The following is a 13460-nucleotide window of genomic DNA, read 5'->3' on the forward strand; positions in this document are numbered from 1 at the left end:
CGAGACGATCGTTTTGAGTACTAGAACTTTGAAATCGGACTCCGTATGAAGGAGTTACGGCCAAAAACGTACAACCGACGATGGAAAACGGTGTCACCCAAAATGCGGGCTACCAACCCAACACTTGTATTGATAAAATGGTGATACACGACGAGATTACAATGGAATCACAAGAGTGATGATAGAGAATGACTTGCGGGTATCCGAGGCACGGGATCCCTTGCCCACAAGCCGTCTTGTATCTAAACGAAGGTAGGAGAGGTCGGGCTAGGCCACATTACTCCACCTCAAGGTACTCCCATATAGATGCAAAGAATTCGGGACATCCAAGCATACCTCGAGAGCACCATATGAGGCCGGATAGAAATCCCAAAAATCCCATGCCTCAATTACACCCCCCTTTTGAAGAGCTTGAAGTCCCTTTCAAGCCATTATTCTGGCTCATTAGGGGAAGGTTGAGGTCTATAGGGGCCCTTTAAGCTGCCATATTATGTTTTTAAGTACTTTTGCTTAAGGACTCTAAGCATACTTTGACAAGCCATTATTCTGGCTCATTAGGGGAAGGTTGAGGTCTATAGGGGCCCTTTAAGCTGCCATATTATGTTTTTAAGTACTTTTGCTTAAGGACTCTAAGCATACTTTGACTAGGCCTGACAAGGGGATCTTTATGCAATCATTATTTGAATTTCTATTTTTTCAAATATATATTTGCTTGAGCTAAAATGGGGGTAACTTTTTGGTTTCCCCAAATTCAAAATGGCTGAAAAGCCTTCCCTCCTCTCTTCCCTCCACGTTTAGGTCCCCCCCACCTTCTCTCTCTACATTCTCTCTCTAAGACGCCCTCGTTTCTCTACCACTCTCTTTCTCTTCCCCTTTCTCACATTTGGGTGTGCCATGGCTCTGCATCTCTGATTAGTAAGCTTCTATAACCTCTGCACTTCCAAATGCAGATATCTCACACTCTCTCATCCTCCATGCCTCATCTTTTTATCATTTTCTGCTCTCTCTCTCTCTCTCTCTCTCTCTCTCTCTCTCTCTCATGTCTTTCCCCCATTGAAGTGCAGAAAATCCCTCTGTCAACCTCCATAGCTTCAGAGCTTACCATTTTCCATTCTTGCATTGTTTACCATACATATCCCCTACTTCTGTCTACAATCTACATCTCTCTCTCTCTCTCTCTACTGCATTATGCTGCAAAACCTCAATCTACCATTTTCTATGCCTCTTGCAATCTTCCTTGTCCTTTCTCCTATTACCTAATCAGAAGATCTATGACCTTCTAATATTTTTTACAGCAAAACTTCATTGCACTCTCCTCAGAATACCCTATCCTCACTCTTGCATTGTGTTCTACAAGAAGCTCTTTTCAGCATTGCCTAACCCTAAAGAAAATGCCACTTGAAGATATATCTAACAGAGCACCAAAGTTCAGGTTACATGTAGATTTGGCTGCTGAGTATGCTACAATCCGCAGCACAAAATCAAGTGGTGTGACCGATGTGCCATTGGGTACTCTTCGATCACAAGGGCGAAAATGTATTGACCTCTGGACGAATGGATTCATATACCCTATTGACCCGCTCACCAATGCTCCACCTCATTTTGTTAATATCACTACATTTCTTAGTTATGTAGGTGATGGAGCTAATGGTCTATTTGGCTATTGTAGGAGGCTTTCTTTAGTTGCAGCTCAGGAATCGCATTCAAGACTGCATTTCCGAGGCTTATGGCTTGAGTTGCAGAAGCAACACAAGAAGGACATTGACAGGCTTGAAGAAGTGGTGAACAACTTGAAAACTCAGAATCAGGAGCTCCAGAAGAACAACTTTTTGCTTAAGCAGGCCTTTGATATTGAACGGGACAAGGTGAATGCAGCCAAACAGGATGCACGAAACAAGCAACGACACCTTGCAAGCCTGAAGAAGCTTCTAGTAGGCTTTCGACAACGGAAAAGAAAGCGTCAGTCCCTAGAAACCTTGGCAATCCTAAGTGGAGCAAGAAAACGACGTGTACGAGCAACAAGGTAACTTCTATTCTTGCCATTGTTTTGCAGGCCTTTCTGTTTTGTGAAACATATTGATGTTATTTTGTATTTATGTTCCATGTAGAGATATTGCTGGGGATATGATGGGATATGAAGGTGGTGCTGAGGAATGTAGAGCAGGCATATTGAAACATGTTGTTAAGTTATCAGACATATATAAGCTGCTAGAAGATCCCACATGCAAAATATCTAAGCAAATCCGAAACAGAATTTCTGGAGAGCTGCAAAATATGGTAAGCCCCATACAGATTATGGATGCATGTGATAGTGCTGGTGTCAGTAGGAAGGGATATGAAGCCATCTACAGGGTGTTTACACTAGGTCATCATGCTAAAGGTTTTCTTCGACCCATGCTACCAACTCCATACAGTGTAACCATGGCAAGAAAAAGTGCAAACTCAGAAATTGCGACCATGTTAGGTGGCTACCGTCATGTGGAGGATGCTCTGCCTGTATGTACTACAAAGGTATTTGAATACAACAAGTACAACAATGTCTTTATTGATTTAAGGACCCTTCAAAGAGCTATGATTTCTTATTATGGTCTAAGCATTGAGGAGTGCCAAGGTCAGGCTGTGTTTGTGTTAAACCTTGATGAGTGTCAAATTGTAAAAGGACGAAAATTAGAAAGAGTCAGCCTAACACTTATGAACAGGGCTATCAAAGGAAATCTGGAACAGGATGATAATCTTCTTGACTGTAGTGCACAAGCCTCAAATTCCAACAAGGGAAGTCAATCTCAGGGAAAAGATTACTATGGAGTGCAATCAGAAAAGAATATATGGTGGTTGGCAGCATTTGAGCTTCCACAGGAGACGAATGATACATTGCGATGGTACCTTACCCGAACAGGCATCCCAAATGTCATATCATTGCAATCAAAAGGAGAAACTTTGCATGTGGAAGATGTAGGAACATTTACAGTTGAGTGGCACATGGCAGGTGATTTAAAGACATTGAAGTGTATGCTGGGATGCAAGCTAGGAGCAAATACTTTTTTTCCATGTATTTATTGCTGCCATTCAAAATCAGAGTATATTGATCGCGGCAAAGCTTCAGGCAAGGTTGCAGCCACCAAGACGACCAAATCTCATGCAAAGGGCAAGAAAAATGTACAACCAACTTCAATGAGTGCAACGCAAAACAAAGATCCAAAGAAACCTATGCAGTGGGTTAATGGCATCATGAATTGTAATACCAATTGTCCGCCTAATCGTGATCAAGAAGATATCTCATGGAGCCCTATATTAGAGATTCCACTTTCCCGTGTTCATATTTGCACGCTTCATGCCAGGTTACGCATAATGGACAAATTACTGAAGTTACATATCAATTATGCATGGAATATGGAGCCTGAACATCTTTGCAACGAATGCATCAGTAAGCTGGAAGATGTCCTTTCAAGTGTGGGGCTTCATGGTGGTGCTGTAAAGTTGACTAAGGATACTAAAAAGTCAGGACCGGGTCAGGATAATCCAAACAAAATATGCATGGGTGGGTCCAAAGCAAGACACCTTCTCTCAAATTACGAGGGGTACAATAGTCACACAAAATATGAATTATGGAAGGCCATTTGTGAATGCACCACTTATCGTGGGAATAATGCAGAGCTTGGTCTCAAGCGGGCAAGGCTGTGGGAGTCACTTGACAAAATGATTCAATTGCTAGAAAAGGCTCCACTTGTTGCTGAGGAGATTGCAAACTTAAAGACTGCAATACATACATTTACTCAGCAAATGGTTGATGCATGGGGAGAAACACATATCACCCACTATATGGTATTTACCTTTCTATCTATTTACTGATATTAATCGCCAAATAGTAAAATTCTGATATGATCTTTGTTGTAGCACGTTATATTTGCCCACGCACAGTTTTTTCTCGACGAATATGGTCCAATGGAAATTTGGAGCACCCAAGGAATGGAGCGCTCTCATTATCAAGCTAAGACAGCATACTTTAAGAACACGCGACATGGTGGAGGTGGTAAGGAAAAAAGTAATGCCTTGCACGAGATGTTTAATTGGGTTTATCGCAGTTTGGGAGGTCGACGCCGACAGAAACCAAAAGGGCAGGTGTCATTACTACGAAGGGTTGTAAAAAATGTCAATCTGCAACGAAATTGCATGGCGAGCATCAAGTGCCGTGCATGGGATGCGTGAGTGGTTCGCTGCGCGGAGGCGTATGGGTCGAAAATGGGTTCCATATTAAAAAATTGTAGCCTTTTTAAGTTAAAGCTTTTTTATTAATGTCGAGATTTTTTTATTAATAAGTTTTTTTTCAAAAACTATATAAACCTGTGAAAGTGAGTTTTAAAATTACATTTTCACGTTCATTCACTCGTGTAAGTCAATGGATGGCTAGAACTAAGCACACTGCACGCAAAACTGAGAACCCAAACGTACCGTCTGGTGCACACAACTTAATACACGCAGTAGCCGTGGCACAGGCATTTCAACAAGTGCAAAAACATATCAAAAAGAAGCATACAAGCATGGACAGAGAGGTAGAGACCCGACAGGAAGATGTACAGCCAGATGTGTTCTCAGGACTGGACAATATTGAGGATGTCTCCAAGCAGCCTGGAGACACCGGCTCATTTAGAGCCACGTGTACACCATTCCCCCGACCTCTCTCAGAGGCTGAGCAGCAGGAGCGTGTGCTGGAAGAGCAAAAATGCCAGATTGATGAGGAGGAGCATAGAAGAAGAGAGCAACAGCAAGCCCTATTCCCTCAGCAGCTAGAAGAGGAGCTAAGGGTCGCATTTGAGGAAGACCAGGAAGCACTTCTGTGTATTGAGCAAGAGCAGTTTCAACAGGCTGCTGACTTCTATGAAGCAGAGGAAATAAGCCATTGTGAAGAGCAGGATAGGCTCTTAGCACAAACACTACATGAGGAACTTGAGAGGCGTCAGCCCCCGTCTCCACCTAAAAAACAAAGAATAAAGATTCGTGTCAAGAGAAAGAAGGAACGTGCAAACAGGCAGCAAGAGGTGGAGATGGAAGAGGAGGATCGACGGCAAGTAGAGGAGCAAAGGGAGAGGGAAAGACTGGAGCAGGAGGAGCAAAGGGAGAGGGAAAGACTGGAGCAGGAGGTGCAAAGGGAGAGGGAAAGACGGGAACAAAGAATTCAAGAAGCACGCAGATTAAAACAAGAACAAGAAAGAAGAAGGCAGAAGCAAGTAAGAGAAGACTAAATCTAGATCCAGCCGAGCAAGAAAGGCGGAAAAAATTTAGAAATGATAGACAACCATGGGAAGAGAGGTCGCATCCACCACCACCCCCTGTAGCCAACAAGAAGAGAAGATGGAAACCAGGGACCGTGGCTCTGCGAGAAATCAGAAAGTACCAAAAGAGCACAGACCCCATCATGGCGAAGGCCCCTTTTGCAAGAGTTGTAAAAGAAGTCATCGACAAGTACAGTGACAGGGTCACTCGGGTACAGAGTACGGCACTGGAGGCCCTCCAAGAGGCGTCAGAAACAATTTTGGTCTCTCTGTTTCAAGATTCGGTGCTGTGCCATGCTCACGCCAAAAGGGTGACCCTAAAGCCTGTTGACATGGCACTTGCACTACGTTTACGTCAGGATAAAGCGCTCCATAAGGAAGGCTTTATAGGATAGGATTAAGCTTTTAGGCGGCGGCGGCCTTTGTGCCTTTTGTAATCTTGACATTGTAATACATTTTTTTGAATCTATAAGATATTGTCAATGACTCGTTAACCAACGTATTCATTTGTTTCAACTGTTATAAAAGCAGACATTTCATTTCTTGTACTGTTGTTTGAATGAGAGAAACTGTTGATCATGTATTAAGAGCCTTAGTTAAACAGGAACAAAATTTATATTATTGATAAGGTGATTGTGAAACATTATCTTGTTATACGTGGTATTGTTGTTGGCATTGAACAGAGGATCCTTACATAGTGCAGAAACAAAATTATATTGAATTTATTTTCGGTCCGAAAAAAAGGCTTAAAGCTCAATAAGGCCTTGGAAAAGCTCAGGGACAAAAAAAAAGTTATTTGGGGCTCAAAATCACCTGGTGAAGTCTGGCATTAGATAGAACATTTTTTTAAAAAGCAACAGTTTTCTTTCTTTTTTATGTCTCTAGGCAGAGTAATCATCAAAATAAAGTGCACACAATGCACTTATGTGTGAAAAAAGGATAAAAAAAAGGGCTGTGCGCTACGGCGCGAATATAAGCCTGGCCTGCAATTTGAAAGGCTGAAATTCGCGCTGTAGCGCACAGCCCTTTTTTTTTAATTTTTGGACTCTATCCAGCATTATGTGCACTTTTTGATGAAAAATATGCTTACAAATATCAAAAAACATAAAAAATTCTGATTTTTTAAAAATTGTTCAGATTTTGTACTGCCAGATTTCAGCTGGATGTTAAGTGACATTCACATAACAAATATTTGATCATTATCAATGAAATTTCCTACACATTCATATGCCTGCCAAAAGTTTAGAGGGCACAGTGCTGACACAACAAATAAACAAGAGAAATGGTTCAGACTTCTTAGAAACATTACAATTAAAAAAGTATACATTTTGTATTGATTTCGTAGAAAGAAAATTACAAGTTCCTGAGAAGATTTCTGAGAGCTTCTTTAGCTTCGTCACTCTGTGTGGTTTTCTCACCTAGGCTATTAGCTATAATAATAGGATTGGTTACACCTTTGGAGATTGAAGTGGCACAATGGCTTAGCACGTGGCCGGTGTAGTTGCCTACAAATGTGTACATGGCTGCCTCCCTGCTAATAAGTATACATTTGTTTGCATTATTTGCTAGCCCATCTTCGGTGAGAACCCCACTTAGAGCTTTGCACTTGATGAGCTCTGCTTGTGCCTCCTCAGAGTACTCTAAATGGATTACTCGAATAAATGATGGAGAGAGGCTAGGAAGGTAATGAATCAGGGAGGTGTCTCGTCCATCGGATTGCACACGAACTCCACCTCCACGTGCAGCAAACTTGTCAAAAATATAAGCTTTCTACAAGAGAAAAAAATCAGGTGTTAGTAATAACTCACTTATAAATATGAAGGCACAACTTTGATTTAACCCCACCTCAATGTCATCATCACATTGGCTAATGCGTGGGTTGCATATGTCTATACTGCTTCCACGCTGCTCAACTGATGTATCTACATGCAAGCGCTTATGTGGTTGAAATACTTCTTGAGGGACACTTTCATACTCTGCTGCTACATTTTCTATAGCAACAAGAGCATTGGAAACAGTTTCCTCAATTGTACGTTCTGTATCATAACCTTGGAATGCTAGCGCTTTGGTAAGATCATGGTCATCAAAATCAATCTGTACACCTGCAGTCTGTTGCTCAAGTGTGTCTTCTTTGCAGAAACCAGACCCAATTGCTAATATGCTTAAGGCCTCATCCTCCCTTAACCCTAAGGATTTACAAATGTCATCAAGGAAAAGAAATTCCTTGTTATCCATGATGATGGGATTCAAAGTGGTTACATCCAACTCAGGGATCTCTTCCACAATTTCATCCCCTTCGAGGTCACGATGAGGCTCTTCATCCTCAGTTGACCCTTGTTGGAGAAGCACCAAGGCCATGGACGCTTCAGCTTCTTCTGAGAAAACCTCTTCCACCTCGCCTTTGGATTCCTTCACAAGAGCTACTTCCTTACTCACTGCCTTTCCCTTCTTTTTTTCTGTATCCCTGGCTTCTTGCAGAAACAGTGCTAACGTCATATCCCATGAAAGGAAGGTGGTGCCTACATTACCAACCTGCAATTCATAAACGGTGTCATCATCTTCGATCCTATAATTGCTAGATGTAAGCCCTTTCAAAAATCGGTTGAGCCTAAATCGGAACGACTTGTCACCATGGTACAGATGCCTGATTAAGTCCACTGGAACCCATTTAGTGGTGGATTCAGGCAATTGCATGACATATTGTGCCACTACATCATTCATGTACTGGACCTGCTCTTGAAAAGCCTCTGCATGAAGGTCTATAGTTTTTTACATATCGATCACCCCCTCAAAAATGGCGATGTTCTCACCTGCACCTGCTGAGAGCCCAATTTTCTCAAGTTTTGCGCGTAGCGAGTTAGAGCTTGAAGCCATGGCAGGATATTGAAGGGAAATAGAAACTGCAAGATCTTAAGAATGAAATGAGCTTTATAGAGCAAAACCTATTCTTATAAAGCATTCCACTATAACGTTTAATAAATTTATAGAACATACTTAAAAATTTTAAAATTAACAAAAATAAAATCCAAATTGCAATGAAATACAGAGGACATTGGGACTATGGTGCAATCAATAATTTTGTATTCAAAAGTACACGCTACAAATTATCGCCCAAAATCACTCAAAATGTTACCTAAGTCTGCAACTTAACAATCTTTCAAGCTAAGGACCCTAGGGGGCTCCAATGACACACAGAGTGTATGTTTCTCTGACCTTTGACGCATGGGTCGATTAGAAACAACAAACTTGAATTGGTTCCTTACATTAAAGGACATGACAATACGATCTCTCAACTGAGCAAAATTCCAATCATCATTAACTACCACTGTATGCTCCTCTCCTGGGTGAACTTCAATATGAAGTTCTACCTCCTCCCTAGCATAGAGATCAGAGTCCAAAGCCTCCCATTCACCATGCGAGCATTTCCACCTTCTAATAGGGTACACCATAGTTAGATTTTGCTTGCCTATCTGATACCTGCATCTTACCATTGACATTACCGCTGAGCACTTTATTACATCGCCCTTATGTTCTGCCACCTTGGTGGTCCAATCGCCTTTTAGAAATGTATCTAGAGCTTCAAAGGCCCCATCTTTGCTTATCCACATTGTTGGGGTGCGATGGAACTTGCCTGCTTTGAAAATAGCAATAAACACATGTAAAGGCATGAAAAGAGATACACTTATCTTGTGGGATCCATATGCAGCCTTTAGGCTTGACTGAATGTCATGGAAAATCCTGCGCTGAAAGCTCTCCATTGTAGTGGGGTCTGGAATGGGCCATTCCGGGCTATTTAGTGCAGGAGGAGAAATTGGCTCAAGTGCTCCAAACCTTCCCCTCTGTGGCACAACATATGTTGCAGCAATGAAAAATACTCCTCTATTTGCAAGTTCGGAACTTGTTTCCCCAGCATACATAAGCCTACCTAGATCAACATGACATGCTTCGAAGGTCCCTGTAAAACATTCTAGAGGCTGCCATTCCACACGTTGAAGGGAAAACATCTGCATACAATAGAATACATTGGAGTTCTTGATATTCACATAGTCTTCATGCAAGCATTTCTCCAAAGCAAAGAAACATTAAACAAGTACTGAAACTTACAGTTAGTTGGGAACCAAGGTGAGTTCTCATCTTCAAGATGTATTTGGCTTGAGGTGTAAACATGTTGCACCTTTGCAAGCCGCTTTCCATCCTTGTTGCAAACTTTGAATTCTAAGATCCTTCCTTTCCAGTGATGGCTTGTGGAAGCCATGTGCCTTCGAGGAACCTTGTGTGCACCCCTCAAACTGGGCTGCATTGTTATCCACATGAACCGCTTAAAAATGATAGGAATCCAATAACCTTCATCATCCTGTACTGTGGAAATAGCCATGGACTCGATAGTGGATGATGGCTTGCGTACACACTGAAGAGCCATAGATGGCCCAAATGAAAAGAAAGTGAATGTTAAGAATATGGCAAAAAAGCAAATACCTGCTCAGAGAGAGAGAGAGAGAGAGCTAGCTAAAGTTTCAAAGAAGTTTGCTGCAAATCCATACACACACACACACAATACACACACACACACACACACACACACACACACACATGCACACACAAAAAGCTAAACCTTCAAAAGAAAGCAAATGAGAGATTGCATTAGGTGCCTGCATGCAGAGAGAGAGAGAGAGAGAGAGAGAGAGAGAGAGAGAGAGAGAGAGAGAGAGAGAGAGAGTCTGATAACAGAGCTTCCTCTAGACTGAGAGAGAAGGGCTGATAACAGAGCTTCCTCTGAGTAGCTGGTAGCAAAGAGCTTTCCTCAAAAGAAAGCTAATGAGAGATTGCATTAGGTGCCTGCTTGCACACAGAGAGAGAGAGACCTAGAGATAGAGTCTGATAACAGAGCTTCCTCTAGAGAGAGAAAGAGGCTGATAACAGAGCTTTCTCTGAGTAGGTGGTAGCAAAGAGCTTTCCTCAAGTTGGGGATGAAGATAGGGCTGCAAGTGAGGGTGTAGTGAGTGGTAGATGGGGAAAGTGGGTTAGTCTAAAAGGGAGGAGAGAGAAACACGCCCCTACTTTTGGAGGGAAGAGGGAAGTGAGGGGGGGTAACTTTTTGAAACTTTTCCTTTAAAAAAATATTTAAAAAAAAGATATTGAAGATTTTCTTTGCTGGCAGATCTGAAAAAGGTAAGATTCCACCTTTGACCACAAGATTTAGGGTCTTAATCAACCCAACGTTTTTGTACACATGTATTTTTCCTATTGGCCTTCACACTAATCATCTCCTTAATCTCATGGCAGCTTAAAGGGCACCCATAGACCTCAACCTTCCCCTAATGTCACGTCATCGTCCCACGGGCACTACGTTGTAAAACTGCAGAACCAACAACGGACATGCCATTTGAATCATTTTCCCTTCTGGTACCCATGTGCAATCTGTCATGGGGCGATGTTTCCATTTCACATAGAATTCTGGTGTTCCCTACCGGAACCGTGATTTCAATATCAGTTCTGGTTCAAAAGGCGTAACGGCGAGTGTTACACCATCTACAAGCATCGGTACAGGCGACCAAACCGGGTATAGGGGACAAACCTCTTGAGGAGGCTTATATGAAATGCATTATGTATGTGTACTGTTGCAGGCAAATCTATTTTGTAGGTGACTCCATTGTAAGATTTGAGCACTTTGTATGGGCCATAGAAGCGATGATTAAATTTCGGTGTGAGGTTGGCAGGCAGTACAATGTTTTGGGCACGAACCAGGACCAAGTCTCCTTCATGAAATTCATCATCACGCCTTTTTTTGTTGGCGTGTTTTACATATCTGACTTTGCTTTGTTCTAGATTCTACTGTGCAACCCGTATTCTTTTCTGCCATTGCTGCAAAAAGTCCTCTGCTGCATCTGCATCTTCGGCATGTACATCGCTGGTGGCAATGGTGGCGAGAGGTGTAATGACTTCTTACCGGTGTGGCCAATTCAAATGGCGTGTACCCCGGCGGTAGCACTGTGCACGGAGTTGTTATAATGGAATTCTGAAATTTCTAGATAGTTCGCCCAATCCTTCTGATCGGCACGAACATAATTGCGAATGTAGTCTTCTATGCCTTGATTGATTCGCTCCGTTTGACCATCTGTTTGTGGGTGATATGCTGAAGACATGCGTAACTGTGTCCATTAACTTGAGCAGTTCTCTCCACATATTGCTCAATGAATCTGTTGTCCCTGTGTCTGACACAATAGCCGTTGGCAGCCCATGGTATTTGAACACCTGACTAAAATATAGCTTTGCAGGTCTGATATGCCATGAGAGGTGGTTTTGATGGAATGAAGTGTGCCTGCTTCGAAAAATAATCCACTACCACAAATATGGTGTATCCACGGGACTCCGGGAGATCCACAACAAAGTCCATACTGACGATGTCCCACGGCCTTGACGGGACGGGCATGGTTTGCAGTAAACCAACCGGTTTGACTCGCTGTGCCTTCACGAGTTGACAAGTTGGGCATGTACAAACATATTCGATAACATCCCCAGTCATACATGGCCAGAAGAAATGACGTCAAAGCTGGTCGAGCGAGCACTTCTGCCCACCATGCCCGGCCAACTTATAGTCATGGGTTTCCCAAAGTAGCATGGCTTTGAGGTCCGAGTCATTGGGCACATACACCTTTTGGTGGGCGTAGAATATTCCATCTTTGAATTCAAATAAACCCATGGCTGATGTACCATTGTGCAACTCCGTGGCCATGCGAATGATTGTTGCATCTAACTTCTGAGCATCCCTGATCTTTGCCCCATTTGCTACACTCACTGCATTCAATTGCGGCATATGGCTTAGAGCATCTGGCATCAAGTTCTACTTTCCCGGCTTGTGAATAATGTCTATGTCAAATTTTGCGATGAAATCCTGCCATCTTCCTTGTTTTGGTGACAACTTGGGTTGCATCTGAAAGTACTTGAGAGATATGTTATTTGTAAGAGCTTTCGTGTGTTTGTCTTGCACATAATGACGCCACTTCCTAAGGCAATGAACCACGGCTTGCATTTCCTTTTCATGTGTGGTCCATCAGCGTTTTACATCGTTGAGCTTGCGACTCATATGCGACAGGGTGCCCGTCTTGTAATAAAACTCCTCCAAGGGCCCATTCGATGCGTCCGTGTGGATCTCAAACTCTTTGTTGAACTCTAGAAGCTTAAGCACCGGGGTACTGCACATTGCGACTTTCATCTTTTCGAAAGCACTCTTTTCTATATCTGTCCACTTAAAAGGCTTGATGCCTTTAGTTATATCAGTGAATGGGGTGGCAATTTTGCTAAAATCTTTGATAAACCTTCGACAAAATTGTGTGAAGCCTACGAACTTGCGAACTTCACGCACAGTTCGGGGTGCATTCCATTTCACCAACTGCCTCGATCTTTTTGGGGTCTACCCCTTTTTGATTGACCACCACAAAGCCCAGAAATTCCACTTCAGTGACTGCAAGTTCACATTTCTCGAGCTTGGCATACAGTTTGTGATGCCATAACATTTGAAAAACCTTCCTTAGGTGTTCTTTATGCTCACTCAAAGTCTTGCTGTATATGAGCAGATCATTTATATAAATGATAAAAAATTCATCTAAATACTCTTTAAAGATATCATTCATCATCATGCAAAAGGTGGCTGGGATGTTGGTTAGCCCAAACGGCGGCAACACTAGCCATTCGTAGCTTCCATACCTTGTGCGAAACGTCATTTTCTCAATGTCATCTTCAACAATTCATATCTGATGATATCTGGATCGTAAATCGATCCGATTGAAGTACTTCGCTCCTGTCAATTGATCTAAGAGTTCCTCCATTTACTAGTACGGGGTAACAGTTCTTGAGGGTAATTTTATTAAGGGCTCTGTAATCGGTGCATAACCTGGCTGACCCGTCCTTCTTTGTGACAAACAGCACAGGTGCACCATACGGCGACTTATGGAGCGCACCATTCCATTTTCGGCCAGTTCGTTCAACTGTACCTTGAGCTCCTTGAGCTTAGTAGCATCCATCCTATATGGAGCTTTAGCCGGAGGACTATGCCCTGGCAAGAGTTCGATTTTGTGATCCACCGATCGTTTTTGCCGGTAACCCGGTTGGCAATTTTTCGGGCAAAACATCTTGGAACTCCCTCAGCACTTCGTGTATCTCTACTTCACCAATTTTGCATTTCGTCTGACG

At 42.6% G+C, this 13460-nt stretch overlaps 2 protein-coding genes across 2 annotated transcripts; one reads left to right on the top strand and one right to left on the bottom strand.

Moving 5' to 3' along the window:
• Nucleotides 1-1262: 1262 nt before the first annotated feature.
• Nucleotides 1263-11256, top strand: LOC147603809 (uncharacterized). Its single transcript, XM_086796323.1, has 5 exons — nucleotides 1263-2023; nucleotides 2109-3822; nucleotides 10762-10811; nucleotides 10895-10987; nucleotides 11097-11256. Exons 1-5 carry the CDS (start codon nucleotides 1392-1394, stop codon nucleotides 11254-11256), a joined length of 2649 nt encoding a protein of 882 aa, XP_086652449.1. The 5' UTR covers nucleotides 1263-1391.
• Nucleotides 11257-12321: 1065 nt separating this feature from the next.
• On the bottom strand, nucleotides 12322-12991 carry LOC147603810 (uncharacterized). Its single transcript, XM_086796325.1, has 3 exons — nucleotides 12975-12991; nucleotides 12634-12830; nucleotides 12322-12509 (listed from the first exon to the last, which is right to left on the bottom strand). The coding sequence occupies exons 1-3, from the start codon at nucleotides 12989-12991 to the stop codon at nucleotides 12322-12324; spliced, it is 402 nt and encodes a 133-aa protein (XP_086652451.1).
• Between the last annotated feature and the right edge of the window lie 469 nt (nucleotides 12992-13460).

This window comes from Cibotium barometz, chromosome 63 (assembly GCF_041138505.1).
Source record: "Cibotium barometz isolate CiBa-2024 chromosome 63, ASM4113850v1, whole genome shotgun sequence".
NCBI classification, from domain to species: Eukaryota; Viridiplantae; Streptophyta; class Polypodiopsida; order Cyatheales; family Cibotiaceae; genus Cibotium; species Cibotium barometz.